The 25,597-nt window shown below is 50.4% G+C and overlaps 11 protein-coding genes across 11 annotated transcripts; 6 read left to right on the plus strand and 5 right to left on the minus strand.

The window, feature by feature from the left end:
* Positions 1 to 90: 90 nt before the first annotated feature.
* Positions 91 to 2,432, minus strand: TRP1 (bifunctional tryptophan synthase trp1; the record flags this gene model as incomplete). The annotated part of the gene is made up of 2 exons (XM_024466643.1): positions 91 to 2,062; positions 2,113 to 2,432. The coding sequence occupies 2 exons, from the start codon at positions 2,430 to 2,432 to the stop codon at positions 91 to 93; spliced, it is 2,292 nt and encodes a 763-aa protein (XP_024325342.1).
* Positions 2,433 to 2,724: 292 nt separating this feature from the next.
* On the plus strand, positions 2,725 to 8,600 carry VC83_02995 (uncharacterized protein). The gene is made up of 3 exons (XM_024466644.1): positions 2,725 to 2,859; positions 2,915 to 6,998; positions 7,048 to 8,600. The coding sequence occupies exons 1-3, from the start codon at positions 2,789 to 2,791 to the stop codon at positions 8,401 to 8,403; spliced, it is 5,511 nt and encodes a 1,836-aa protein (XP_024325341.1). The 5' UTR covers positions 2,725 to 2,788; the 3' UTR covers positions 8,404 to 8,600.
* TIM9 (protein transporter tim9) lies at positions 8,592 to 9,508 on the minus strand. The gene is made up of 3 exons (XM_024466645.1): positions 9,377 to 9,508; positions 9,194 to 9,269; positions 8,592 to 9,077 (listed from the first exon to the last, which is right to left on the minus strand). The coding sequence occupies exons 1-3, from the start codon at positions 9,382 to 9,384 to the stop codon at positions 8,895 to 8,897; spliced, it is 267 nt and encodes an 88-aa protein (XP_024325344.1). The 5' UTR covers positions 9,385 to 9,508; the 3' UTR covers positions 8,592 to 8,894.
* Positions 9,509 to 10,858: 1,350 nt separating this feature from the next.
* VC83_02997 (uncharacterized protein) lies at positions 10,859 to 12,271 on the plus strand (the record flags this gene model as incomplete). The annotated part of the gene is made up of 3 exons (XM_024466646.1): positions 10,859 to 11,045; positions 11,239 to 11,391; positions 11,442 to 12,271. The coding sequence occupies 3 exons, from the start codon at positions 10,859 to 10,861 to the stop codon at positions 12,269 to 12,271; spliced, it is 1,170 nt and encodes a 389-aa protein (XP_024325343.1).
* A 547-nt stretch (positions 12,272 to 12,818) lies between these two features.
* Positions 12,819 to 13,312, plus strand: VC83_02998 (uncharacterized protein; the record flags this gene model as incomplete). Its single annotated transcript, XM_024466647.1, has 2 exons — positions 12,819 to 13,031; positions 13,088 to 13,312. 2 exons carry the CDS (start codon positions 12,819 to 12,821, stop codon positions 13,310 to 13,312), a joined length of 438 nt encoding a protein of 145 aa, XP_024325346.1.
* A 209-nt stretch (positions 13,313 to 13,521) lies between these two features.
* Positions 13,522 to 14,450, plus strand: VC83_02999 (uncharacterized protein). The gene has a single exon (XM_024466648.1). It carries the CDS (start codon positions 13,769 to 13,771, stop codon positions 14,087 to 14,089), a length of 321 nt encoding a protein of 106 aa, XP_024325345.1. The 5' UTR covers positions 13,522 to 13,768; the 3' UTR covers positions 14,090 to 14,450.
* On the minus strand, positions 14,451 to 15,240 carry VC83_03000 (uncharacterized protein). The gene is made up of 2 exons (XM_024466649.1): positions 14,683 to 15,240; positions 14,451 to 14,603 (listed from the first exon to the last, which is right to left on the minus strand). The coding sequence occupies exons 1-2, from the start codon at positions 15,222 to 15,224 to the stop codon at positions 14,582 to 14,584; spliced, it is 564 nt and encodes a 187-aa protein (XP_024325465.1). The 5' UTR covers positions 15,225 to 15,240; the 3' UTR covers positions 14,451 to 14,581.
* A 7-nt stretch (positions 15,241 to 15,247) lies between these two features.
* Positions 15,248 to 18,834, minus strand: VC83_03001 (uncharacterized protein). The gene is made up of 2 exons (XM_024466650.1): positions 17,588 to 18,834; positions 15,248 to 17,539 (listed from the first exon to the last, which is right to left on the minus strand). The coding sequence occupies exons 1-2, from the start codon at positions 18,153 to 18,155 to the stop codon at positions 15,495 to 15,497; spliced, it is 2,613 nt and encodes an 870-aa protein (XP_024325194.1). The 5' UTR covers positions 18,156 to 18,834; the 3' UTR covers positions 15,248 to 15,494.
* Positions 18,835 to 19,537, plus strand: VC83_09623 (uncharacterized protein). Its single transcript, XM_024473036.1, has one exon. The coding sequence runs from the start codon at positions 18,949 to 18,951 to the stop codon at positions 19,324 to 19,326; it is 378 nt and encodes a 125-aa protein (XP_024328804.1). The 5' UTR covers positions 18,835 to 18,948; the 3' UTR covers positions 19,327 to 19,537.
* Positions 19,524 to 22,110, minus strand: VC83_03002 (uncharacterized protein). The gene is made up of 3 exons (XM_024466651.1): positions 21,338 to 22,110; positions 21,228 to 21,287; positions 19,524 to 21,174 (listed from the first exon to the last, which is right to left on the minus strand). The coding sequence occupies exons 1-3, from the start codon at positions 21,424 to 21,426 to the stop codon at positions 20,289 to 20,291; spliced, it is 1,035 nt and encodes a 344-aa protein (XP_024325195.1). The 5' UTR covers positions 21,427 to 22,110; the 3' UTR covers positions 19,524 to 20,288.
* Positions 22,111 to 22,960: 850 nt separating this feature from the next.
* On the plus strand, positions 22,961 to 24,507 carry VC83_03003 (uncharacterized protein). Its single transcript, XM_024466652.1, has one exon. The coding sequence runs from the start codon at positions 23,100 to 23,102 to the stop codon at positions 24,147 to 24,149; it is 1,050 nt and encodes a 349-aa protein (XP_024325466.1). The 5' UTR covers positions 22,961 to 23,099; the 3' UTR covers positions 24,150 to 24,507.
* Positions 24,508 to 25,597: the final 1,090 nt, after the last annotated feature.

Here is a 25,597-nt window from a genome sequence, read left to right on the forward strand (position 1 = left end):
TCACATGGCACGCAAGACGACGGCTGAACCTTTTTGTAGTATTAAAATCATTGGTCATAAAGACTTCCTGATGAATTTCTCCACCTTCACTCAACGAATACTCTTTGCCGCCTTGATGAAGGATACGATCTTGTCAAGATCCTGAACACCGCCCTCCTCAACACCGCTGCTGACATCAACCCCGATAATCCTGCTGCTCAACTCGCCAACCTCACGAACAGCCTCCACAACGTTATCAGCGGTGAGGCCACCGGCAAGCATCACGCGAAGCCCTTTGTCTTTCTCCAAGGTTTCCCTAACTTTGCTCATATCCAACTTTTCGCCCGATCCGCCAGTTGCAGAATCAAGCAATGGTACTGTATGGTAGCCTCTGGAGCCGATGTTGACCTGTTCGGGTGTGAAGCTCTTAACGACCGGGACGGGGATGAGCTTTGCCCACTCCAATGGCTCATCGCCATGGAGTTGAACAATATCCAGGTTGAATAACTTCTGGAGTCGCAAAACCTCTTCAAGCGATTGGTTTTGGAAGACACCAACCAGTAGAGGGCGCGCAGATGTCAAAGTAGATGCCGCCGCGGCAAAGAAATCAGAGCCAGCAGTTGCTTTGATCTGTGAATTGGTCTTGACAGTCCTTGGTGTCGCTTTGTGTACCACCTCAGAAATTGCCAACCCTTCCTCCTCAGACACAGTGCGTTTACGGCCAGGGACAAGTATCATGCCAACAAAATCAACACCAGCTGCAACTGCCGCTGCAGCAGCTTTGGCAGATCGTGTTCCGCAGATCTTAACCAGAAGAGGCTGTTCTGGCTCATCCTTAGGCGCACCAAGGGAGCCTCCAAGGAGTTCCGCAATGAACTTGGGCTTGTCACTCGCCCGCATAAGCGCCTCGCCAACAAGAACAGCCCCAACGCCATTCTTCTTATAGGACTCCACATCTTGAGGCCCAGAAATTCCACTCAGAGCACAGACGATTGTTGTTTCTGGGACTTGGCTCATCAGACGACTCGTAGTTTCCAAGTCAACCTCGAAGCTTGCCAGGTTTCGGTTATTGACACCAATAACCTTAGCTCCAAGGTCAACGGCCACCTTCATTTCGTCTGCGGTGTTGACCTCAACCAATGGCTCCATCCCTAGAGTCAGGGAATATGAGTAGAGCCTTTGGAGAGTTGCTTCGTCCAGCATCTTCACGATGAGTAACACCGTATCGGCTCCGGCAAGTCTTGCTTCGAGTATTTGGTATTCCTCGAAGATGAATTCTTTTCGGAGTATAGCCGGTCGATTAGGCATGCCTTCCAGCGCTTGGCGGACATAACGCAAATCGTCAATACTCCCCTTGAACCACTCAGGCTCCGTAAGTACCGAAATAACACTCGCCCCAGCAAGTGCATACTCCATGGCCTGGGCAGGCGCACACGTCGAAATGGATATTATACCCTTCGAAGGTGATGCCCGTTTAACCTCGGCCATGAGAGATAGTGGGTATGGGGACAGCCTTAATCGATCCACAAATGATATGTTTGGCAGAGAAAGGTTCATATGATAAGACGCCTGAAGGTCACTCGGGCGCTGGGATGGGAGTTGCTTTTGCGCAGCGACAGCAGCCTTTCGGTGGGCAAATATTTTGTCGAGAATGTTCTCTTTCGGGGAAGAGGCGGCCCCAGGCGGTGTAGGTTTGGACGCAGCTTCTTTTTGAAGCCGTTCGTTCTCCGCCCATGTACCACCACGCATCTTCAAGAAGTTCTTCAGCATAACCCGGCCCTCCTCAGTTAAGATGCTTTCCGGGTGGAACTGGACTCCTTCTACGACGTATTCTTTGTGACGCACACCCATGATGACACCTTTCCCATCATTGTTCTCAGGGCTCGCTATCCAGGACGTCACCTCTAGGGCCTCTGGCAGAGTTGGATGTGTTCCGGCTAGCGAGTGGTATCGTGTAACGGGTAAATCCTGTGGAAGTCCCTTGTACATTCCTTTGGAGTCATGTCGCAAAGGCGACGTTTTTCCGTGCAGAATCTCGCCTGCGTACGAGACCTCACCGCCGAAGACGGAGAAGATGCATTGCCTGCCAATTGTCAGTTTTCCATAGGTATGAATTGGCAACGTAAAACCCACTGTCCCATACAAACCCCAAGAACAGGAATCTTTCCTGCGAAACGCTTAATAGCATCTCTGCTTACTCCGGAGTCGGAGCTTGGGTGACCTGGGCCAGGGCTGATGACCAGTTGCGTTGGCTTCTTAGCAGCGAGTTCCTCCACAGTTATCTTATCATTACGGTAAACTGTAACTGTTGCGCCCTCGAGCACCAGGTATTGGTAAATGTTCCAGGTGAACGAGTCGTAGTTATCGATCATAATAAGGTTGGAAGCATTTTCGAGCGGCGCCACGGTGGCATGCCCGTGGGGCGAATGGTCGATCAGTTCAAGAGAAGGCATGTTGATCTTATAATAATTTCTCGCACAGTTTCTTCCAGTGGCCGGCGACCTAAAACCGGCTTGAGAGAAGAGTTTGGGTCATGTACTGGTGTTGAGTGAAAGTGGTATTCTTATCGAAGGCAATTGTCCCGAGATATTATTTAGCTGTAGCCTCTAGCGATAGAGTCATTCGGCCCCACATTCACCCACCACAAGTGCGGCACCCTAGGGTCCCTTGTAAACGCGGTTGCACTATTTCCCGACGCGCCAAATAAACAGCCGCGCAGCACTTGCGACCCTATCAAGACATCGAAGAGCGTTTTGAAGCTCCATGCCATGCTGCTCCTGCACAGCATACATTGCTGTGCCCGATAGCAATGGTGTCAAATAATGAGTCGAATTATTTCCCCCCGTTGGAGGAATGTTTATCCAACAAACAGCTCCTCATGTATGCCTATCCAAACTCTTTGAACTCAAAACCACTCGTACTGACTTCAGCGTAGCTCCTGGGGGGCAGCATACTCGTGCCTCTTGCACCTTGATAAATTTGGGACATCGGATTCCCATTTAGAGAGCTTCTTTAGTGACACGCAGGTTCAAAAATTGCTGTCGCGACCTTTTCACCCATTTTCATTCTCGCAATCCAACACCAAAGCTGCCTTCGAAACCAAAACAGCTGCTATCAATGTTGCTCCGACTAGCAATTGCGAATACGATATCAACAAAATAAAAGAGGATGCGCTGTGGCTCAGTAAAGAGGTTCAGGTCGATGAGGTTTCAGCGTTGAGGACTATCGTTTTGGAATACCAATCCCGGGCAGCTGCGCAACTCAAAAGCGAATTCTCGAATGAAGAAGCCGTCAGCCTCAAGACAGCTGCTGGGAATATCAATACCGAGTCTTCGAATCTTCTATCTCTTGCTCTCAGCGCGGCGAAGAATGCTGCGGGCGGAAATAAATCAGATTCGGAAGAGGATAGACGACTTCGCGCCGTTCAGTTATATCTTACGGAACGCCAGAGTATTCTAGCGTGCAGCAAATTGATTTTTCATGTCGGCTTCCGCACGTTTGAATCGAAAGGCAAGGGCCTTAACGCTGAGACGACATGGATAGACCGCGTGGCAGAAGCCTTTGTCACATCACAGGAGCAGAACCCGGAAAGGTTCTTGCATTACTGCATTACATCCCTGAAGGCAAATTTTGATACCCTGAATGATGGAAGCGGGTGGTTCAAATGCGAGGGTGGCCGACCTAACTTCGAATCTGAGTGGCTCCAAGGTCGAGTTATTGAGGCAGTGCACTCCCTGGAGATCTCTCTGTTGATCCTGGACTATCGGAAAGACACTCGTTCAGGTGCAAATGTGCTCGAATGGTTTCAATTCATGTCTGCTTATGGCTTTTTTGAAAACTTTAGCCACCCCGATCCGTCGCTACTCACCCTTACGTCCTCTATCCAGTCGCTTGTATCGGTAGTATCGCTATCAATGCTTGATTGCCAAAATACAGTATTGCAGATTTATGACGAAAGCCAAAACGAGGCCCCGGAGACCGAAGATGGCACGCCATCATATATTACGGACCTCCAGACTATCCTCAAAATACACGAGGTAATTTCCATGGCTGCATTCAATGTGTCCACTATCGCTAGTCCAGCAATTCTCGCATGGGCGCTTATTTTATTTGCCATGGAAGACTTGACAAGAAAGAAGGAGGAAGCTCGATCCCGCGCCCTTGAGGCTACGGAGGATGACGACGAAAACTATGGGTTAAATTCATCAACTGGACCGAGCGCGACAGCTGATACTGGAATTTTCGCGGAAGTGATAGCTACTATCATGACCGGACATGAAAAAGAAAGCCCTATACACTACTTGGCAGTCTGTGCGGTAGACCAGATCAAAGTTTTTAGTGTATTATCAATGCTGGCAACCACGTTTGGCGCGAGCTCTGGGCAGGACCTGGCGGACATTTTTGACTCAAGGATACGGATTATTATCTTAGACGTTATTCGATGCACTACACCCCTGGTCCAATACGGCGAGGAAGTTGTATCTGCAGCATTGTCGTGCCTGACGGGCGCCACTGATTATTGGAACCAGAACACGTTTCACTCTGCTCGGATTGACGAAAATCCCGTCACATATTTTATGCAGGATGATTACCTCGTTGAAAGGTTCCTATCTGCAGCAGCGTCGAGATACCCTTACGAAAGCCTTCCATTCTTGAGGTTTATCCGTGCAATTTCAAGCTGCGAGTACGAGGCAGATGATGGCACGCCTGCTGCCGTCCAGTCTCTCGACAATCTCACATGTTTTATGTTTGCTTTACCACACGACTTCCGAGACTACCAGACCACACAGGAGGAAGAGAATTTGAATATTGTCGAACTAACAGACAATGTAATGCTATTCAAGCCTCGTGCGAACTTAAGCTTGATGTACAGACGAACTGGCTCGGGGGGCGTTTCAACTGGCATAGAACAAATTACGAACGAATTTTGCATTCCAGCTGGCACCCAAGGACGCATTGTTTCAGAACGCAATCCTAGGGTTGCTGTGTGGTTCTACGAGTACTCAGGTCTGAAATACTTGGGAAAATTGCTCGAGGCTGGGATGGGTGCTGGAGAATATGTCGACGCCATCAAAGACCAGCTTGCCTCTCAAGAAGACCTTGTTGAGATTGTTTCGATTTTGGCCACTCTTGTCAGAACAAGCATCCGGATAAACGAGTCGAATGGCGGGACAGGTGACTCGAACGGGGCAGCCCATCGGATACTTGAGCAAGCCAGTGACGGCCTCGACCGCAACCGCGATATTGTGTTGGTTGTCTTCTCAATTTTCGAAGAGGAGCTGGAACGACAAGCCGGCGGGTCAGCTTCCGAAGCAAACCTTGATCTTCTCAATGCCTGCGTCCAATTCATTCACGCGTTGGTACCTGTTCTTCCAGGAAGGGTGTGGCCTTTGATCGCTCGCTCAGGTTTGCTTGACCAAGAAGGCCGTAGTGGTCGTCTTACGACCATACTGTCTGGCATCGAATTTGTAAACGCAAAGTTTGACTTCTTACTATCGTCAGTCCATCTCTTTGGAGTGTTAGTTGAAGACTTGGTCACACACGCTGTCCTCCGGAAAGGCGGCTTGAAATCTACTACACAGACTGGCAATACCGATGATTTAGGAACTGGTGTCCCAGATCATGTTCTTTCAAAGGTCACCACATCGTATACCAAGACTCTTCTTGGGGTGTTTGAAAGTGCTTGCAATTGGCGTTATGCGATCCCCGAGCAACGCCTCTTACTGTCGAAACATATTTCATCTATATTCGATGAGTTGCTGCATTACAACTATGGCATTGGAGAGGATCCATCTTCTGGTTCAAACCTTGCATCGTCACTGGGCCCCGCAGCAAGCCAAGTTGTGGAAACCTTTCTATCGCCAACATCGGGTCTTCTCCGGTTCCAATCTTTATTCAGAGGTTTTCTGGACGGATTCGCAACTCCAGAGTCGACGGTCCGGAACCAATATTGTATACTATGGATTGCACAAGTAAAGTCGATCCTCGGCTTCACGAAGACCTTGATAAAAGTCGGCACGCTACTTGAACGATCAGGTTCGCAGTTAGAAGGCCAACTTTTCAAAGTTTCACCGCTCATTGCCAGGCTTTACGCTGTTAATTGGGCCTATCGACTGCCTGTTACAACTCTACTCAAGGAACTTGTAATTATTGCATCTGCAAACACAGGAGAGCCGCCTTCGTTACTTGCTCACCTTGGACAAGAAACATCAAAAAACTTCCTTCACATGCTATTGCAGTTAGGAAAGCCACTAAACAGCGATGACCACGTTATTCCGATATGGAACTTGCTGTCTGCTGTTGTTAGCAACCGCCAGCAGTGGTTTGCCATTTATCTTCTTACGGGCAAAAATCCCCGTGATAACTTGAAAGGGAACGCAAATGGCACAGCCACGAATTCGAAATCTCTGATAAGCATTGCCTTAGGGGAGCTATCAAACATCAAACAAATTCCCATGCCGCGAGCTCTGGCTATTCTACAATTTATTTCTCTGGCTCAGAATTACTGGCCATGGGCTATGAAAGACGCTCTGAAGAATTCAGACTTCAACACAGCGTTGCTGGATCATGTTAGTGGCTTCGAGGCACTGGCTGCATCTGCAAGCACCGATCGCTCGATCGAGGGCGCATTCCAGGCACGTATGGCTGCATATGTCGCTGAAATTTTAGCCATGCACCTCTATCATTCGCGGCAGTTGAGAAATATTGCCCCTGTCAAAGATATACTCCCCAAACTGAAATATTTCATACGATGCGGAGTTGCAGCGCCAGCTTATAATGCCTCACTTCAGACCAATCTTAAGAGGAACTTGGAAGCTCGTTATCCTGGCTGCAACCTGCAGAGCTTCAAGTTTACCCAACTACAAATCCAAACGCTTGGAAAAGACTATTTTTACAACATAGAACTGGCTAACAAGATGTTATGTTTCCACCAGGCGTGGAAGGGCAAGAAGGGTGACGGCATTATTCAAGAGCTGATAAAGGCCAATGTCAACCTATCCGTGGTTGATGCGCAAATAGTACGTTCTGCACCACTCTATACTCGGTCCATTAACTAACAGAATTTAGTCTCTTCTTCGTGGTTGGGAAATGCTTGCCATTGAGCTGAGCCACAACCTTGGTGGAACAGCAGATATTGGTCCATCAGTCGCCACGATCTCGTGTGAAATTGCTCGGGACTGTCTGATATCCAATACTAGGAGTCAGCCTCCGGAGGCTATATTCTCGCGAATTAACCAGACCCGGGCAGACTTTGCGTTGACCTTGCTACAGAAGCTGCTGCAGACAAACCCAGATACACCAATGTTGAAGGAGCTTCTTCCAATTGCTTGGAGGGCCATTGGCGACTTGCAAACAACCTTTGAATTGGCCCTGTCGGATGGACCGGAAGCCGCTCAGTATTATAGGACGTTGCTAAAGGTGCTTTTCCTGTTATTACGAATCCACACACGGGAGGACACGACAGATCAGCAATTCCGTTCGTCGCTGAATGCCATTCCCGCAGCCGCCCAAGCAAACCTAACTATAGCCTTGGACATACTCGATAATATTGTTGGGCAAGGCTTCCGAGACCTAGCGACGGCCCTCCACCAGCAATCCGGCTCAATCATGCCTGATGATATCGCCATAATCACCGCCATCCTGCAAAACTGCCTCCTCATGCCCGGCATGGAGGTCCGAACAGTCGAGGTACAAGCCATTCTCTCCAAGCACGGCACAGCCCGCATGGCCACCGCCCTCTTCTCCTGGGCAGACAAACTGGCCATCGACGGTGACCCAGTTTACGGCGAGCTCAGCATCCTCTTCCTCCTTGAGCTCTCCACCATCCCTGAGATCGCCGAGCAGCTCGCCGTCGAAGGCGTCCTAGGCCTCCTCTCCTCCGCCCCTCTCACAGTATACATGCGCCGCGCTAACGTCGGGCCCTTTGCCGATTCCGCGGGTGCGATACGCTGTTACAGCATCTGGGCACGCGGTATTCTGCCACTCCTTCTGCATCTGCTCGCGCGCCTCGAGACTAGTATCGCGGCTGAGGTTGCGGTTTTCCTGAGCCAGTTCCCAAATCTGCTGGAGCAGGCGGAGCACTCGCTCGATTCGAGCGATGACGAGCGACGACCTGGCAGGCCGAGGAGAGAGACTCGCGTGGCGCTGTTAACAGTGTCCGAGGCGCATTCGCTGGCACTGCTGACGATGATATTGAATAGCTGCCGCGGTCAAGTGTCGGGCGTCTTGCCGATACCGTGGGATGCTACTACGGTGCTGGAGAGCGTCGAGTATTGGTTGAGCAGCAGGGTATTGCTGAGCCAGCGGATTGTGCCGCTGGGCTTGACGGAGTCGGAGCTGGAGAGGACGGGGAAGCTGGAGGAGAAGGTCGTGGATGAACTGCTGGGGCTGAAGGATGTGTTGACGCAACTTAATGAGGGTTGATAGGGAGGATTATGGGGGAATTGGTTGGCGTGGGGTTGGAAAATATCTGTGAGATACAGTGGTGTTTTTATATCGTGCGTAAAGAATGTTGCGTAACGGACCAGGCGGGGTCATCTGGGAGTTGTGGTGCATCATCTTCATAGTTTGTACACGCATATTAAGTTTATTGATGATATATGTGTTTTTATATCCGTACAATTCGATTTGCTGTAGCCGTCTTGAAGTCCCCTGTCCTCATAGTCACTGAAAATCATCAAGTGAACCTTCAGACCGTGAAATAGAGTTTTTATACTTCTAAACAGATCTATCCTACATCGGACACCCGACTTCTCCGGGTGCTTTTACTTCACAACCCATCAAACCCCAGCACCCCATCCCATTCCCGCCGTGTTCCTACATCCCATTCGGCATCCCAGCCCATCTATATGCGGAACAAACACACATCATATCTATCGTACACGTCCCCCCTCCCCAGGGCCAATATATGGCGCTTATTTGGGGGCGTTCATCATCTGCGCCTGCTGCTCCGAGAAGCGCTGTCCTATCCTCTCGCTACCAGCCATGAACTTCTGCACGCAGCGGTTGACGCAGCCGGACTCGCGGGAGATGAGGGACTTGGTGGTGAAGTCGTCAATGCAGGAGTCGAAGCAGCGGTCGACGAGGCCGGAGAACATCTGTGGGTTGCATGTTAGCAGGTGTATTGGTGACGAGATCATTGGTGGTGGGTGGTGTTGATGGTCCGGCTGGAGCTGGTTTGGGGATGCGAGAGAGAGATGGGGGGTAGACATACGTTCATGAACTCCTTCATCTGCTTACGCTCCATGCGCGCCTGGAATTCGCGCTGCTCCGAGGCATTGAGTCCGAGTCTGCGAGAGAGAGAGGCTGTTAGTAATCGGCTATGTAAATTTCTGGCCTTCCTCTGCCCGACGGCATCGATTGAGCGAGTAGTAAGTTGGCTGGGTGAACTGCTTACCCGTCCATATTGCTATATTGGTAGCGGGTATTATATTGGTGGGTATGGTGTGAAGAGGTACGTGGTCGGGGATGGTATAGATGGTAGTGTGAGCTTTGTTTGGTGATATAAATCCTGTGAAGCTTGAAACATTCGTAGTTCCTCGAGTTTAGCGGCGACTGAGTTAGCGGTACGTACCATGGCTAGCGTTGGGACATTTTAAGTTGCTCTTTGGACTCGCGAATGGAGCCAATGGGAGGGTTGGGGGGGGGAGGGGGGGGAAATAGGTATGTCCGTCCCCGGCTTGGGGTCCTCAGGCTGTAATTCAGGCCGCAACTAAGCAGTATGCATCACTCAGAAACTCCCGTCCTTCTGATATTTCAAATTCTTCATATTCTGCACCATGATGCTGCTTTCATGCAGTGCACATCATGAGTTTGTGTTTCCGTATTTCATATCCTTTTCCCTCGCCTTCGCCTTGGCGTCCAGTTGCAGTTGCGCTTTCCCTGTTATCACCTCTGCCTGCGTTGACCCCGCCGCCGCCACAAACACAACACACTTCCCCTCAAAGCGGTCCCTTCTGAAGAGGTACAACCCTCTCCAAATGGAGGTTGAATGCGTGGCCTTGTATTTATACTTGTATTTATATATGTATTTCATATATAGATATCGTTCGGTGACTGGGATGTTCTGATGGGAGTACAATCTCTATGGACGGCGCATAGCTTGCTTGATTGAGCGGGCAGGCAAGCAATCAGGAGGTAATGTAACTCCGCCGTCTATATTAATCCTTGGGCGTCATCTTACAGAGGCATTCACAGTATATATATGAGTATATCATCCATATCAATCACAATTAATATCCTCACTATACCTCATATCTTATTTGCCTTTCTTCTACTCGTGCTTCTTCTTGGATCCCAAGCGGTAAAGCCGTTTTTTAAGGTATGGTACACCTACCGGTCTCTCTCTAGCCGCCCAAATCCGGCTAAGAGTTCTGTAGCGCCTGGAACTTCTATCCCACAGCGTCTACTCCTCCACATCTCCCCAATAGCCGCAATCACAAATAGGAAGACCATTCTTTTCTATCCCATACCTTCAATCATACCACTTACTCTATACCCAGCGGCGACCCTACCAGTCTCTGATTTGAACCTTTCTCGCCTTGTCGCATACATACCGACCCCACGCCAACGGCACACGGAAGACGCGACACTGACTCTCCGCCCCCCCGCAAACACTCACTCTACACCTCGCAATCCTGGGGGAACGACCTTCTGCGTTATCGCGTGGCTCTGAATCTAAGAATTAAACCATCTACCCTCCAGGCGACACAGTTCCGCATGTTCAAAATCCACACAGGCGGTCACATATAAGCAGCGCCAAGTTTCAATTTGCGACAGCGCCATACCAGCCACACACCAACATTCGATATCCTCTTCATACCTGCGAGTGATTGTAGTTTTAGCTATTGCTCACCTCAAAGCTTGAGCAAACGCCACCATGTCCTCCGGCCACAGCGCGCAATCGGGGCAGCAGCCATACTCACAGCCTCAGCCCAAGACGCTCCGACACTTCCCACTCACACATCAGAGCGCCCCTGTCCCGCCAGCGGCCTCGCCCCCAACGAAGAGAGACCTCAAGTCATGGTGGAAGGGTTTCAAGAGCCAGAAGAACCATGAGACTCAAGGTACGCACCAACTGCCTCACCCTCAACCTCCCATTCTCCCTCAACTTGTTCTGCGCATCGTTATCGCGCGGGCAAGCGCTCCCAAGTGGCAGCGAGGCAATTTCCCCGCGGCGCCTTGTACAGTTACAGCGCGGCTCCTTGCGCATCCCGCGTATTCTTATAAATAAGGCATTTGACTAATCGCATGAAGCAGAACAACCGGCTGGCATTTTTGGTGTACCTTTGCGACAAAGTATTACATATGCGAACGTTGCAATATCCTTGGTCGATGCAGAAGGGAACAGCTATATTTACGGATATGTGCCTATAGTTGTGGCGAAGTGTGGTGTATACTTGAAGGAGAAAGGTCAGTTTATTCCCCAGCAACTTTTAAATTCTTGGCTGATTGTAATGTAGCCACCAATGTGGAGGGCATTTTCCGTATGAGTGGCTCGGAAAAACGGATCAAGGAACTGCGCGCGATTTTCAACGCACCTGACCGCTATGGAAAAGGCCTTGACTGGGATGGATACACCGTTCATGACGCAGCAAATGTGCTCCGGCGCTATCTAAACCAACTTCCGGAACCGATTGTTCCTCTGGATCTATACGATCGTTTCCGTGCCCCTCTTCGCAGTGTCATGGGGCAAGAAGTAGTCTCGCCCGAGGACACGAATGGCAAAATACAGACCTATCAACAACTAATTACAGAGCTACCACCTCTGAATCGCCAGTTACTGCTATATATCCTCGATCTATTAGCTGTTTTCTCATCGAAGTCCGACGAGAACCGAATGGACTCGGCCAACTTGGCCGCTATCTTCCAACCGGGAATGCTCTCTCATCCCCAGCACGACATGGCTCCAGAGGAGTACCATCTGAACCAAAACGTCTTGGTTTTCTTGATCGAGAACCAAGATCACTTCCTAATCGGCATGCGCGGTACCGCCGCGGACGAGAAGACGGTGCAAGACGTGCAGAAGGGAGGAACCCCACCACCCGCGACGCCGACTTCAATCACCAAGAAGAGCGGCATCAGCAGATCGCTGTCCAATGCCAGCGCAGGCGGCGATAACCCCAGACATCCCGGCGGCGTGCGCAGGAATGTCTCCGTCAATTCGGGGCACTCTCGGCGATCCAATGGCGCGCCTGCAAGCCCTGGATTACGGCCGCTGACGCAAACTTTGGTCGAGAATGGTGGAAGTGTACCAACTTCAATCAAGGAGGTTAAGAATGCGGAGTCATAGCACGGTTGAGTGGATTATTCGGACATTTACAAAATGGTATCTCTCCTGTAGCGAATGCGCAGGAGTGATAATTCTCGTCCTTCCTCATCATGGGAGCTTGAAAAGAGATGCGGCATCCCGACGCTGTATTGCGACCACATACAGCCCTTCAAAGTCAGGGCTGAGGCGTCCATGGGGTTACTTGGGGTAGCATGGAATAATGGGAACAATGAGAACAAAGTGAATGTTTGAACAATACCAATCAGGGAGGTGAAGTTTAGACAGGTAGTTGCTGAACAAAGGCCGAACGGCGGTTCATGGCGCCGTGCAACTCCCCCAGCTCGGCATGAAGCTACTTTATTCTTGTTGATGGCGCATATATTTCAAATGTCGAAGGTGGCATATACGGAAACTCAGAAAGCAAAGAAAAACGGAGAAACTGGTTGTATTATGTTCCGCGCACGAGAGACAATAAGACAATAAATCAGGAAGACTGATAATGAACAAAGCCCGATACCACTGATCTCATCCTCTACCTTGATCGAAACAGCCATGTTCCTCCTAAGCAATGTTCTTTGTCTCGCCACCCCCTAGTTCACCCAAACGACGACATATATTCACAAGTCTCAAAACTCGAAACACAGACCAGAAGCCCGCCGCGTGTATAAAAAGGGCTGGAAATCTCCCCTCTTCTTCTCTTCCTCGAATCCCCAAGAAAAACAGACAGCTCACCTACCTCCTCATCCTCCGCTTCCCCTCGACACCTTCGACAAGCAAGCAGGTAAGCGCCAACTCCAGTACACACCGCCACCTCACAGCTACTGACAATGTGTACAGAGGTTGACTGGCGCTGGAGCCGCTGCGGGCACATCACACAGACCACCGATTGGTGTCCCTTCTCCCTCACCTCCAGGACTCCCGGCCGCGACTGCCCGGAGTACTGGTTCCGGCTTCGGCACAGGCAGGGCTTCTGCCCAGCTTGTGCGAGGAGGAGATGGAGTTGGCTTTGTGGGTTGGTGTAGACAAGACCTTTTTTCAGATAGGTGGGTTGGGATGGGATGAGATGAGATGTAGGACAAGATTTGTGGCCTTTTAGTTGGAGAGAGAAGACGATGGTGTGTAAAAAAGGGTTGGGTAGACGGATTAGACGGGTTCTATTCAATGGTTCATCCCCGTAAACCTTGTTCCTGATGTTATGATGTATGAAATGTGACCCCTTTGCAAGTCAGACCAGTAAAGCACGTGTATCCAATACTTCGGGCTCCCTCCTCCTACCTCGCTCCGAGGAAACCACTCCAAGAAACTCCCCAGAACCATATCTCACTTACTCTTCGTGCCGCTCCGTTTCCCGAAACCGGCCACCCATGGTGACACCGGATACGAGACCCCCTCCCTCGGCGACCTTTCACCACCCCGAAAGCAACAGCGTGGTCCAACCCTTTGGTTGGTCCCAGACACGCCAACGCAGCTTATCTTCCTCCGTCTCCGTTTCATGTCTAAATATATATACCACCCCCGATGCGGCGGAAGCACAGCCATGACGTTGTGTCTGGTGGGGTCGCACAGTCTAGTGCTCCATTGGATGGGGTGAGGTGCACGGCAGGATCAGGACAGGTTCTGGATGGCGGGTGGAGAGCGGGTTGGTGGATGAAGCTGCCCGGGTTTATCACCTCGACCAGGATGCCTTCCTTTCGGCATTTCCTCATTTTCTTGACGATCTTCACCGTCTTCGCAGTCACATGTACCTCGGCGGCTGTAGGACAGACAGGTCCGGAAGCACCATGCGCCAACGGCGGACGAAATCCAGTTCACCAAGCTCCTACCTACGATTTCCGATGACCCCGAGCTTCACGGTGCACTAGAGCAGTATATTGCTAACAAATACCAACCCGGCAAGAATGGGGAGGGTACAACGAGCACTATCACGGCCTCCACCGTGGTTCCTGCGAGCCAGCCTACGGAGAATGCAGAGCCGACTGTTTGCAGGGGAATGCGGGTTCTAATCGACGTGCTGGTGTCGTAGGATATGGATTCATTCTATTCGTCGGCATGATGGCTGTATTGTAGTCGCTCGATAAAGCTGTGGTCTTGCAGCGGAAATCGCAATTGTACTTTATATTTGGGAAAAACAAATCATATTTGCTCACAGCATGATGAGCTTGTGCCACATGGATATGCTGAGATATGCTTCGTCCCAACTATCCATGTTTTTAATCCCCCAATACAAGGTAAACTCCTCATGATGCGCCCCTCGTCCATAACCCCCCCCCACAAACTCCATCGCACAGCCAGCGCGCAACAGCCCCCAACATAACCACCGCCCTCCTCCTGTTATCCCGGTCCGATTCTCGGCCTGTAAATCACCTCCATTAGCAAAACCCCGCAACACCACTCCCCCAAACACCCCCAAGGAAAGGACAACAAAAACATACATATCATGATGCTCACTCAACCCACTCAAATACTTATTCAACTCCTCCACCCTCTGCTTATGCGTCCTCCCCCCCCCTTCCCTCTTCAACCGATCCTCCAACCTCTTCCTCCTCATCTCCTCATGCCTCTTCTCCGTCGGCGTCTTGTAATCCTGCTCTAGCTCGCGCTCCTCGACTTGCCGCCAGAGCGCGTCTTCTTCATCTTTTGCGGATGCTGAGGTGGGTGTGTCTTTGGAGTCTGTGGGGGGAGGAGGGGAGGCGGATGATGGGCGTTTGGTGAGGGTGGTGGAGGTGGAGGCGGCGGCGGAGGAGGATTTGGAGGACTTGGATTTCTTCTTTTTGATGCCAGAGGGTTTGGAGCCCTTGAGCTTGAGGCCGCCGCCGATGGCGGAGGAGTAGTCGTCGCCTCCCATGGTGGGGTTGGGGTTGGTGGGGTGAGGTGAGGTGAGGTAGAAGCTATGGTTAGGATATGGCGGGGAGAGCTTTGAGGCGGGAAGAATGTTTATCCGGTGACTGTAACTGCTATATGATATATCAGACATCGGTTTGTAGAGAAGATAAAATGGATGTTGTAAAGTGTAATCATACAATATGTGGTATTAATATAATATCTACTGCCCATATCCGTATATTCATAGCCTTGTGAAAGAGCTCCTATATCCTTAGACGCCAACAATCCACCGCCTTATATTCAATCCTCTTTCTACAAACCCTCCCATAGCCCCGGTGCACCAGCAGCAGACCTTAAATCCTCAACCCCTTAACACACAACCAAAACACCACCGGCACAACCACATTATCATTCCCCCCCGTCAACACCGCCTCAGTCGTACTCGCCATCCCCGCCGCCAGCACCGCCTTCCCCAACGTCCTCCCCCACGAATCCCCCACCGCCCCCCATCCTCCCACCCCCCAACACTCAACCACACCTTCGCCGCCATCAGCGCCACCGTCACCGCAACCGCAAACGCAAAGCTGCCTTCCAAACTCTTGCCACCAGGCCACAGCCACTTGCGCCGGCCGTATCGCCGGCCGATAAGCGATGCGGCTGCATCACCCATCCCGACGCAGATCACGCCGGATACCATACTCACGTCCCGAGTCGGGACTTCCCATCCATCATCGGCTCTTGTGACGGCGCCGAGGCTGAGCAAGAGAGGCACCGCGCACCCGATTAGGAGAAAGATGTGGCTAATCACCACTGGCCCGCGCAAGTCCCTACCATCCACATAGGGCGTAAGGAAGTAAGCGATTGGTTTGCTAAGCGGAGGTAGTTGAGTTGCGCGGAAGAGGTCGAGGAGGAGGAAGACAGCGAGGATGAGGGAGAGCGCCAGGGCGGCGAACGTAGGGTCGATGTAGGTCGCCGGCAGGAGCATGGCGACCATCATGAAGTGGAAGACTTTCCTGCGGGTGTCGACTTCGACGGTGGAGGAGAGGTTGATGACGATTGTGAGGCCTAGGATTATGATGGCGAGCCAGTAGGCGGAGATGAGGAGGCGGGTGTTGGCGAGGCCGATGTTGGAGCGGAGGTGGGAGATCCAGGGGCCGTGGAAGTATGTTACCGGGCCAGCTGGGAGGCGTTCGGGGACGGGGATCCACTGGTCGAGGTTTAGGGTGACGACTTGCATCCGGAGCCAGGGGTAGTTTCCGAACATGTATGCTAGGGCCCAGCCAATGGGTTCAGCGCCAGATAAAGCGACATTCCCGACGTACGTGCGGATTCCTGCAAATATGATGAGGAGCACGCAGAGGTAGACGTAGGCAGCATAGAGCCCCTTGCGAATAGTTGCTTGCGCTACGGTGAGATTGTAGAAGCCTTGGAGGCTAGAGGTCGCCGAGCGCCTCTTTCGACCCGATGCAGTGAGAGCGCTCTGGCGCTTAGGTGAACGAATCGATGGGAACGTGTTTCTTCGATTCCTTTCCCGATTTGTCAAATCGGTTAGAGCCCCATCCATACGGGAGGCGAACTCTTCTTTTGGTTCCTCAGATACCGCAGATATTGAACCTTTCTCAAATTGAACCGTATTGGATTTCGTTAGGTTTGTCTTCAATCGCATTGGCCTGACTCTCTGTACCGCCGAAGAAATATCGTCCTCACTGTCCAGCGTAAGGGGCCGATCGAAGTGTAGGATTTCGCTCAGCTTTCCCAAAGGCTTCTTTAAAATCGACTTTGACGTTGATTTTATTGGGCGTCCAAGGGCGTTTCCACTCCGTTTAAACCTCCATCTTGGAATTCTTTCCAGCGCAATCACCCATCTAAGGGCGAAGCCACAAGAAATGAGCAACGACAGCCCTCCGCCCCACATGAGAGCTTGCAAGATCACCATTTGCGGTGAAGTTGACAACAGCAGTATATTAATAAGTGAAATAGAAAGAAGTTGAAGCTCAGTCTCCAACAAGCTGGTCGTCGTTAAATATCTCAGCACCGAGCAGGTGGCTTGATGTAAAGGACATATCAAAACAAGTATCTCTGGGCTGATATTACTCTCAGGAAGCAACCTTTTATCTTGAAGAAGATTCGATTGCGACTGCCAAGCAAATAGGGGTATACAAGACAAAAACCAACGTAATGTAGCAACATCTTCGCCCTTGGCAAAGGAAGGTAGTAACTCGGGCATAAGTGATGAAATGCCGAGGATTATATTAGGGAGAACTATCCCCTGGTTGGAAAACGACAGGAGAGTGGTGACAAAGTTCGTGAGCAAGGAGGGATAGAGAAGCGGAGCTGGGTCGAAAGTTGCCGGGATACGGAGTGACGGCCATTTCTTGAAGGAGTTTTGACAAGCCAAATAGTATGATAGTCGAATAGGGTAGAGCACCATTAATGACCCCATAGTGGCGGCCTGGTACGTAAACTCTGGAACGGAATTAGTATCTGCCAAATTATAGGCCGTCATACACATACCTTTCTTCCACAGAGAAGCAGTAACTCTCCCGTTTCCGGAATATACTATTTGTCCCAGGCCAAGCAAAAGGGCGACCTCCAAAACTCGACGTAGAACCTCCGTCTTCCTTGTTGCCCTGAACTTATCCCATGCTTCCCGAGCACGCCGCTCCTCCTCATTTTTAAGTGTGTTCAAAACATCAGATATGTATTCTTGTCGCCGCGCGGATTGTTGGAGGTCAACCATGGATAACGCGGGACTTGGTGATGATGAGCTCGATCTCTCGAGGCCTCGTAAGCCTTTCCGCGGCCGCGAGCGGGGTGCCGGCAACCCGAGGAGGAAGTGCTCATCGTCTGCTTCTGTCCCGCTGTCGCTGTCGGTGCTGCGTCTGTATAGATCCTCGGAATGAAGAATCGGTCCATCGGCGGCAAAGCTTTCCGGGGTGCTCAGGTTGTGCCTGGCGGGCCGGAGTTCGGGATTATGTCGATGATAGGGATGTGGTGATCGCGATAGTGCCCTCAAGGCATCTTTATCTTGTGGCGCGGGATTGGCAATGGAAAGCGATTCCCGATTCCATCGTTCAGACATTGCCTGGAGGCCAATGTGCCACTTCTTGCGTTGGGGACGGGGGAGGACGTCATCTATCGGCTCATCTCTGGAGCAGCGGGCTTGACAACATAGCTCTGTGGTGTCGGTTGGTACTCTGGCGGTGGCAAATTATCATAGGTAAAGCGAGTGAAAGGTCAATAAATGAAGAAATATGAAACTGCCCTATTCACATGTAAATGTTGCCGGCGAAGCTCGTATTTACAAAAACGGCAACGTATCCAAGGTATGGTACGTACTCGTTTTGAGGCTCCTTATCGTTTGGTTATCGGCGGTTCAGGAGAAACCGTTTTGGGTTGCTACCGAAGCAAGTTTTAGTTGACCTAACTCCCTCCCTCCAACAGCTATATTTTGTAGCAGATCAGAGAAATAAAATCATTGTAGTATTGCTATGGATAGATGTAAACGTATATTAATTATATCAATAAGTGAAGCTCCCCAACTTGGATCAGCGGCTCATCCGCTGATCCCAAAAGGTTCTAGACCAGGTCTCCAAGTTAAAGAAAATATGAAAATGTTCGGAGTCGTCGACAGCAATGGTTTGTTCGGTCACAAGTCATTGCAAAGATTCATCGTCTCCCAAAACCATCTAGCACGTAAATTTGACCGATCGGCCAGTTGGAAATACCTGGACGACGGTTGATTTAGTCGTGCTTACCATGAAAAAGAAGAGAACCAGATCACCGAGCGAATTTGGAATTTGTAAATGAAAATCGCGGTCACGTGGCACCCGTTCCCGTTTCCATAATGAACCACGCTAACAGTTTTTCGCTTAATGCTCCATATAAGAAATTCTCCTCCGTCTGTGAATCCTCCATTCTCTACTGACAATGTCACAATCGACAAGGGAAGCCCGACTTCCTTGCCATATCTGAAGGAACGGATCATGATGCAAGCCGCCTCTCATGACACCGTTCTTGGGATACTGCTAAGTATCAGGCCAAGTGTCGTCTTTGCCTCTCCATGGCAAAGCCAAGGACAATCCGCCTGGGCCAAGACTGGCCAACTCTTTCCTTTTTTGTATGAACTCAAAACCACATATTGCCTACCTCTTATCCTTTTCATGGACATGAGCGTCACTTATTTAAATATCGTTCGTGGAATAAAGAACAAAGGGCCTAGACAGCCCGTCCCATCCACCCTGTTGGCGTAGACCAGTGCGCCAGGAGGACTAATCAGGACAAACAAACTATCCAATAGCATATATATTCTGTATTATAAATTACTCGGCATGATCATCACATACATTTCTCGTCCAGAAACTGGCACTGCCTGCAACCCTTTCCCCCCGGTCCGTTACGTACTCGTCCTCCAATATATGCTGGCGAGAAGCATATTCAAAATGCTACTCTGGTCATTCGAAGTCGGCCAAAAAAAGGATTGGTCAGCCTGTAGTAAGCCGTCCACGAGTTGAATTCGTGGGAGCTTTATAGCAATAAACATATGAAGTCTACACCGAGACATAGAAACCTATCAATGCACCTACATCCAAACCGCCCTGCAGTCCCCACCGGTGGATCCGGATGCGGTATTATGCATCCGCATAGCTCTTATCATTTCGTGATGTGTTTGCAATGCATCAAACGTGCAGATGAGGCGAACAACAACGTCGACGGCGATGCAGGATCCTCAGCCCCTTTGGGATCAGCAGTATGAACTTTCGGTCACAAAGCCTCAAGTCAGTTTATCGAGATTTAATTAGGTAGATGGGCGATCTCTAAAAGTGTACAAAAAGACACGCACACATACTGTAGCCAATGGATAAACCCGCCTTCCAGTCTCGTCATGTGCAACTTGCTCCTTTCAGCAAAATCTCCATCCGTGGATCAACCTCGGCACATATTGCTGAACTGAACGGCCAACACACAAAACCCAATACTCCAAGCGCCTTCAACGCGTAAACTGCTACTCCAATAACACCTCCACTGGATGGAACCGTAGCCTTGGGGATATCGGCGCAGCTGAGTGGCTCCTACATGGTCCTGCTCATCGGGAATGAGAGCACTGTGGTCACTGTGGCGGGTGACCCTTCCAGCAAGTGTCCACTGAATCCTAGGCTGGATGCCAAATTTAAACGTGGTCCTGAGGTATTTAAAATTCGAAGAGTTCCAATAATCAACGATAGCGGCTGCTATGGCTCCTCTCCTGGATTTGCTTCTCTGTGGCAACGTATAATTGGTCCAAATAACACATCGAGTCCGCATCTCGCAGTAATTTGGCCACCTGGATTCCGGCTGATATTAATTGCAAGATGTTCCGGTCATCCTTTAATGGTCTGGACTGGTTCCTGGCGGCATGCCTCATCTCAAGGGAGTTCTCCAGGATGGTGACAAATTGCTTGATCTGGCCGTTATATAAAACGCGAGCCGGAATGCGACGCTTGGTAGCAAGACGCTTCAAGAGGTATACCCATTCAGTCCACTCACGGTCCTCTGGGCGCTCCACGGGTCGCATCTTGGAGTCTATGGGAATGGGAAACTCGTATTTGGCAACAAAATCAAACGCACAATGCGAGAGGCGCTCATTAACCCGGGTAAGAATAATGTCCTGTTCCTGGACTACCAGGTTGGTGGGAAGATGGGGTAGATCCCTGTCTTGCTCCAGATATCCTGACGGAGGGCGGGGTAGAAGCTGGTGAGGCCCATCAAACTCGTCCCGGTTGGACGGACGCCTTTGTGGATGAACTCGGTCCGTGTTGGGAGGCCCACTCAGAGGCCGCCCTGAAGCTTCAAGTGCCGTGTCGGTTACAGCAGTTGAGCCGTGGTAGTTAGTGATGATGTATTCTGGTGTTATACGCCCACCTGCTTCCCGCGTTGGAGATGTACGGTTGCTGTAGGACCCGTAGTTTGGAGCGGCTCCATTTCCATAAGGGGCAGATACAGGCTCCTTCTGGTATCCGTTGGGTGAGTAGATAGGTTCTGATCGGTCCATGGGATCGCTGGGTGCCATGATGGAGGTTGGACTGTAAGCGGATGTCACCGAGTTTGAAACGTATGTGATACTTAGGGATATGGTTCAGTAAGACTCTTTATCTTGGGATATCAACACAAATACCTTGAGGAGGGATAGTATGAGGTTGCTGGAGGTGGTGCTCGCCCACTTCCATGCCCATCACTTGACCCTTGTCAGCTAGCGATCTTAATACTGTCTATGAAGTCTCGTACCTTCGGCGAAGATCATTAGGACCAGTCGCTATCGGACGACTGTAATCCATATAGTCCGGCTGGACATTTCTCACGGAAGAAGAAAACATCAGGGCGAATGAGAGATCCAACCGAATAAGGAGTCAGACAGAGAAATTGGCAAATGTACCACCAACGCTGCGGTTTGCAGATAGGTATACCAGTGAAGTGAAATATCCGGATCTTGGGCTCGTAATAAGGAAAGTTGATACCAGCAACTCGACATCCAGGTGGGTCGGTGAGTATAAGCAAAGGACCAGGCTTGGAAATGTAGTCTTGACTGCAACAGAACAGCTTGGGACAACGTGCTTTGACTTTTGGGGAGGTATTTGATCGGAGGGGAGACCGAGAAACATAAATACCCATTCTCGCAATTATGATGGGGCGGTCAGCGCTCCTACCATGACGCCGCATGTTAATTGCGAGAGAAATTAGGCCACCACTGGCCTAACACCATTGCTGGAGCTATAGCCCTGTAAAACCTGCTTGGGGTTTCGCAAACAGCGTGCTTCACTGGCCTCACTTCGCGCAAATGATTCGGAAATGGCAACCTCTTGTGGAATCGACCGGGAGCTGCGGTCCACTACGAACCAGCGTATTAAACATGGCACTCAACGTCAGGGTGTCCACGGCAGCCCGCAATGACCTTCGCTAGGCTCGTCTCATACCGTAGCCCATTTGCTACGCCAGAGTCGACTGACTTTGAGGCCCGAATCAATTCAACGCGCCAGGCCACTAGGGCCCCTTAGGCTGCGTTGGGCAGACGTGGTTGTGCAGTGAGAAATCCTGCCATGACGATTGGAGAGAGCAGGGATGGTTGGAAAACATCGCCCAAGGGACGTGGAAACTCGAGAGTAGTTTAAGTTACATCGAGAAGCGACCTACATGTTGTCACCTCTACCGACCCAGTTGATGCCCTTGATGGCAGCAAAGCCGGGCGTTGTGCGAGCATTGGGCATGAATCCAGGCCTCCTTGGGCATGGCTTAGCTCATGCCTTGCTGCCCACCTTGTTGAGAATGGATTTGCTGTCCTGGCCACCGATTTTTGATGCAAAACCGGTCTGCCATACGAGGAGAAGACGCCTTAAAGTAGTTGGCTGTTGTCCGCAAAATGATTGTCGAATAGGGTGGTTGAGGGAATCAAGTTCGCTTACTACTCACCGGTTTCTTCTCATCATTATCAGCTCACGTGACCCGCACGACCATTAAGTCCCACAGGTCAGCCGCTGCCACGTCTCTTCTTCTGGCATGATATCAACATGTCGCCTGAACCGAAAAGGGACGAATCGTGCATCTCCGGACTCTGCGATACATTTCAGGTCGTCGTCAGCATGGCAAACAGAATATCCGACATGGAGGAATAGGTCCGGTTAACTCTAAATTAAAAAGTGTCAATCAGCTGGAGCTATTTCTTACCGTAGACTTCGGTGCAAGATGACTGACTGCCTTATGGCCACTTGTTCGGTGTTATCACGTGTTAGTATTAACGTTCTGGAGTTTATCCTCTTGTTGGGAAGTTGCGATGGCCCATTTTTGGGGAAATATCATGCCTCGGCACGCTTCTCTACATACCCCACACTTTCTGTATCCGCAAGCAACCGAGCTTCATGAACCCCCGGATATTCACATCAAGCGCAAGCGCTTATATAGAGGATACCTTTGTAAATCATGAGTTTTTGAGAATAATACCCTTCATCTAGCAAGCCATTCAATCTGCCAATCACCCACGAAGCACCTCCTCACAATGGCTCCAATCACCACCCCCCTCACCACCCTCCTGGGTATCCAGCACCCCATCCTCCTCGCCGGCATGGCGCGCACGTCGGGTGGGCCCCTAGCAGCTGCCGTATCCAACGCCGGCGGCATTGGCTGCATCGGCGGTCTAGGCTACACCCCCGACCAGCTCCGCGAGATCATCCACGAGCTCAAGGAAAACCTCACCTCCAAAGACCTCCCCTTCGGCGTTGACCTCGCCCTCCCCAAGGTCGGCGACGGCGCGCGCAAGACCAACCACGATTACACTCACGGCCAGCTGGACGAGCTGATCACCGTCACGATCGAGGAGGGCGCAAAGCTGTTCATCAGCGCTGTCGGAATTCCGCCGCCACATGTGATTAAGCGCCTCCACGATGCCGGTATCGTCATCATGAACATGGTTGGCGCGCCGAAGCACGCAAAGTACGCTCTCGATGCTGGCGTTGATATCGTATGTGCTCAGGGAGGCGAGGGTGGCGGACACACGGGCAACATCCCCAACTCGGTGTTGATCCCGGCTGTTGTGGATGTTGCGCGCCAGTACAGGCCGAAGCTTCTTAAGGGGCAGACGGCACTGGTTGTCGCTGCAGGTGGTATCTACAATGGACGTAGTTTAGCGGCGAGTTTGATGCAGGGAGCTGCTGGTGTTTGGGTGGGAACGCGCTTCGTTGCGGCGACTGAGGCTGGATGCAGTGAGCAACACAAGGAGGCCGTTGTATCTGCTGGTTTTGATGATACCCTGAGGACTCTGGTGGTCAGTGGACGCCCGTTGAGAGTCAAGATGAACGATTATATTGCGAAGTGGGAGGCACAGCCCGAGAAGATCAAGGAGCTGACGGAGAGTGGTGTTGTCCCCATTCAGAAGGACTTCGAGGATGGAGTGGATATCGATATTCCTTTCTTGATGGGCCAGGTTTCCGGGGCGATTAATGATATTAAGCCGGCTGGAGACATTGTAAAGGAGATGGTGTCTGAGGCCGCAGACATGTTGAAGCTGGGCGGGACATATCTCAACGGTGATAAGCAGAGCAGGTTGTGAAGAGTGTCACATATGAGAGGAATCGGTTCTTGCTACTGTTAGCATGTCAACCAGGCATGAGTACAGTAACGTAGGTCGTGGTGTAATAGGGGGGGAGGTGTAATGGGGGTAGTGGGGTTGGGTCCGCCCCATCAAAACCACCACTACCATCACTACTACCATTGCCCATAATGGTTCAAAAAAGGAGTATTAAGGCTCTAGAACGCGAATATTAGCTGTTAAATCAAATCAATACAAGTCTATTTATGCAGCTACAAAAGCCCTGAAGGTGCCAGAGGAGACATTGCGACGTCGCCTACAAGGGGGACACACGCTAAGTGGCTATGCTCCTAGCCACCGGATTCTAAGAGAGGTTGCAGAAGAAGTGCGCTCAAACAAGTGCCGGGTCTTCTAGGTAATTTGGGTAGATACAGTAGTCAATTAATCAACTCAATTCCTGAACTCTGCTCCTAATCGTCGGTGTTCGCACCGACCCAACCACCTTACAGGTGGTCGGCAAAAGCGAAGTGCATCCGGAAAGCGAAATTGCATCCAGCCAGCCAGATATCATTAGTATGTAGAATCTAATATAACCACTATCTAAACAACTAAGTTATACAACCAATTAAGTGATTAAATTATTAAATAAAATTGACGCTATTCTCACTTTAAAACAACCCTGAATCCAAATTCTCTTCTGTCCTGTCTGTAAATATGTCCTCATCCAAACCACTAAATCTTATAAATCCAGTCTCATCATCACCGTCTACCTGTGACCCAAACCACCACATTGTTGAAATCAATTGAATATTGGCTTCTTCTTGAATCTCTAGCTCCTACGCAATTTTTTCAGGATCAGGAATTGGATTAAGTAAATCAGGAGGCACCTCCTGCTTTGCTTTTAACAACTAGGTAACCTGCGGCTTTCTTGACAGCTCGGCTTTGCAGGCCTCAACACCACGAATATAAAGCTCCTTTTTGACCTTATTCAAGGCTATTCATGCTCTGAATTTTGACTTCCACTCTTGAGTTTCCTTCTCCTTTTTAGCCTTGTCAGCTATTTTTTTTCCAAGCATCTTTAGTGTAATGGTGGGTGCACCAGATGTGAGAATCTAGCCACCCAAGGAAGGGATGATTTTACTAAGACAACACACTGTCTTAGGAAACAGAGCCAAAGGGTTGTAGCTTAGACTATTCCACAATGCAGCAATCAAATGTATGATGTAGTGGAGTGGTTTAGACAAGTTGTACAAATGTTGAGTCTGAGAACTCAGGGATAAGTCAGAGGTTAGCACCTCACTGACTTTTCAGAAACAAGGAGTAACAAGATCAATGCTTGGAAGCTTGGAAAAGACGTGGAAGTATGTGCTAGTCGATTTACTGTATTGTCTGCTTGCCCTTTCTTAAGGAAAGGGCAATCCTATTTATGCTAAAGGAGTGTAGTTCTCTCATTTTCCAAGACTTTCCAT

The sequence above is a fragment of the Pseudogymnoascus destructans genome, assembly GCF_001641265.1.
Source record: "Pseudogymnoascus destructans isolate 20631-21 unplaced genomic scaffold scaffold_7, whole genome shotgun sequence".
NCBI lineage: Eukaryota > Fungi > Ascomycota > Leotiomycetes > Thelebolales > Thelebolaceae > Pseudogymnoascus > Pseudogymnoascus destructans.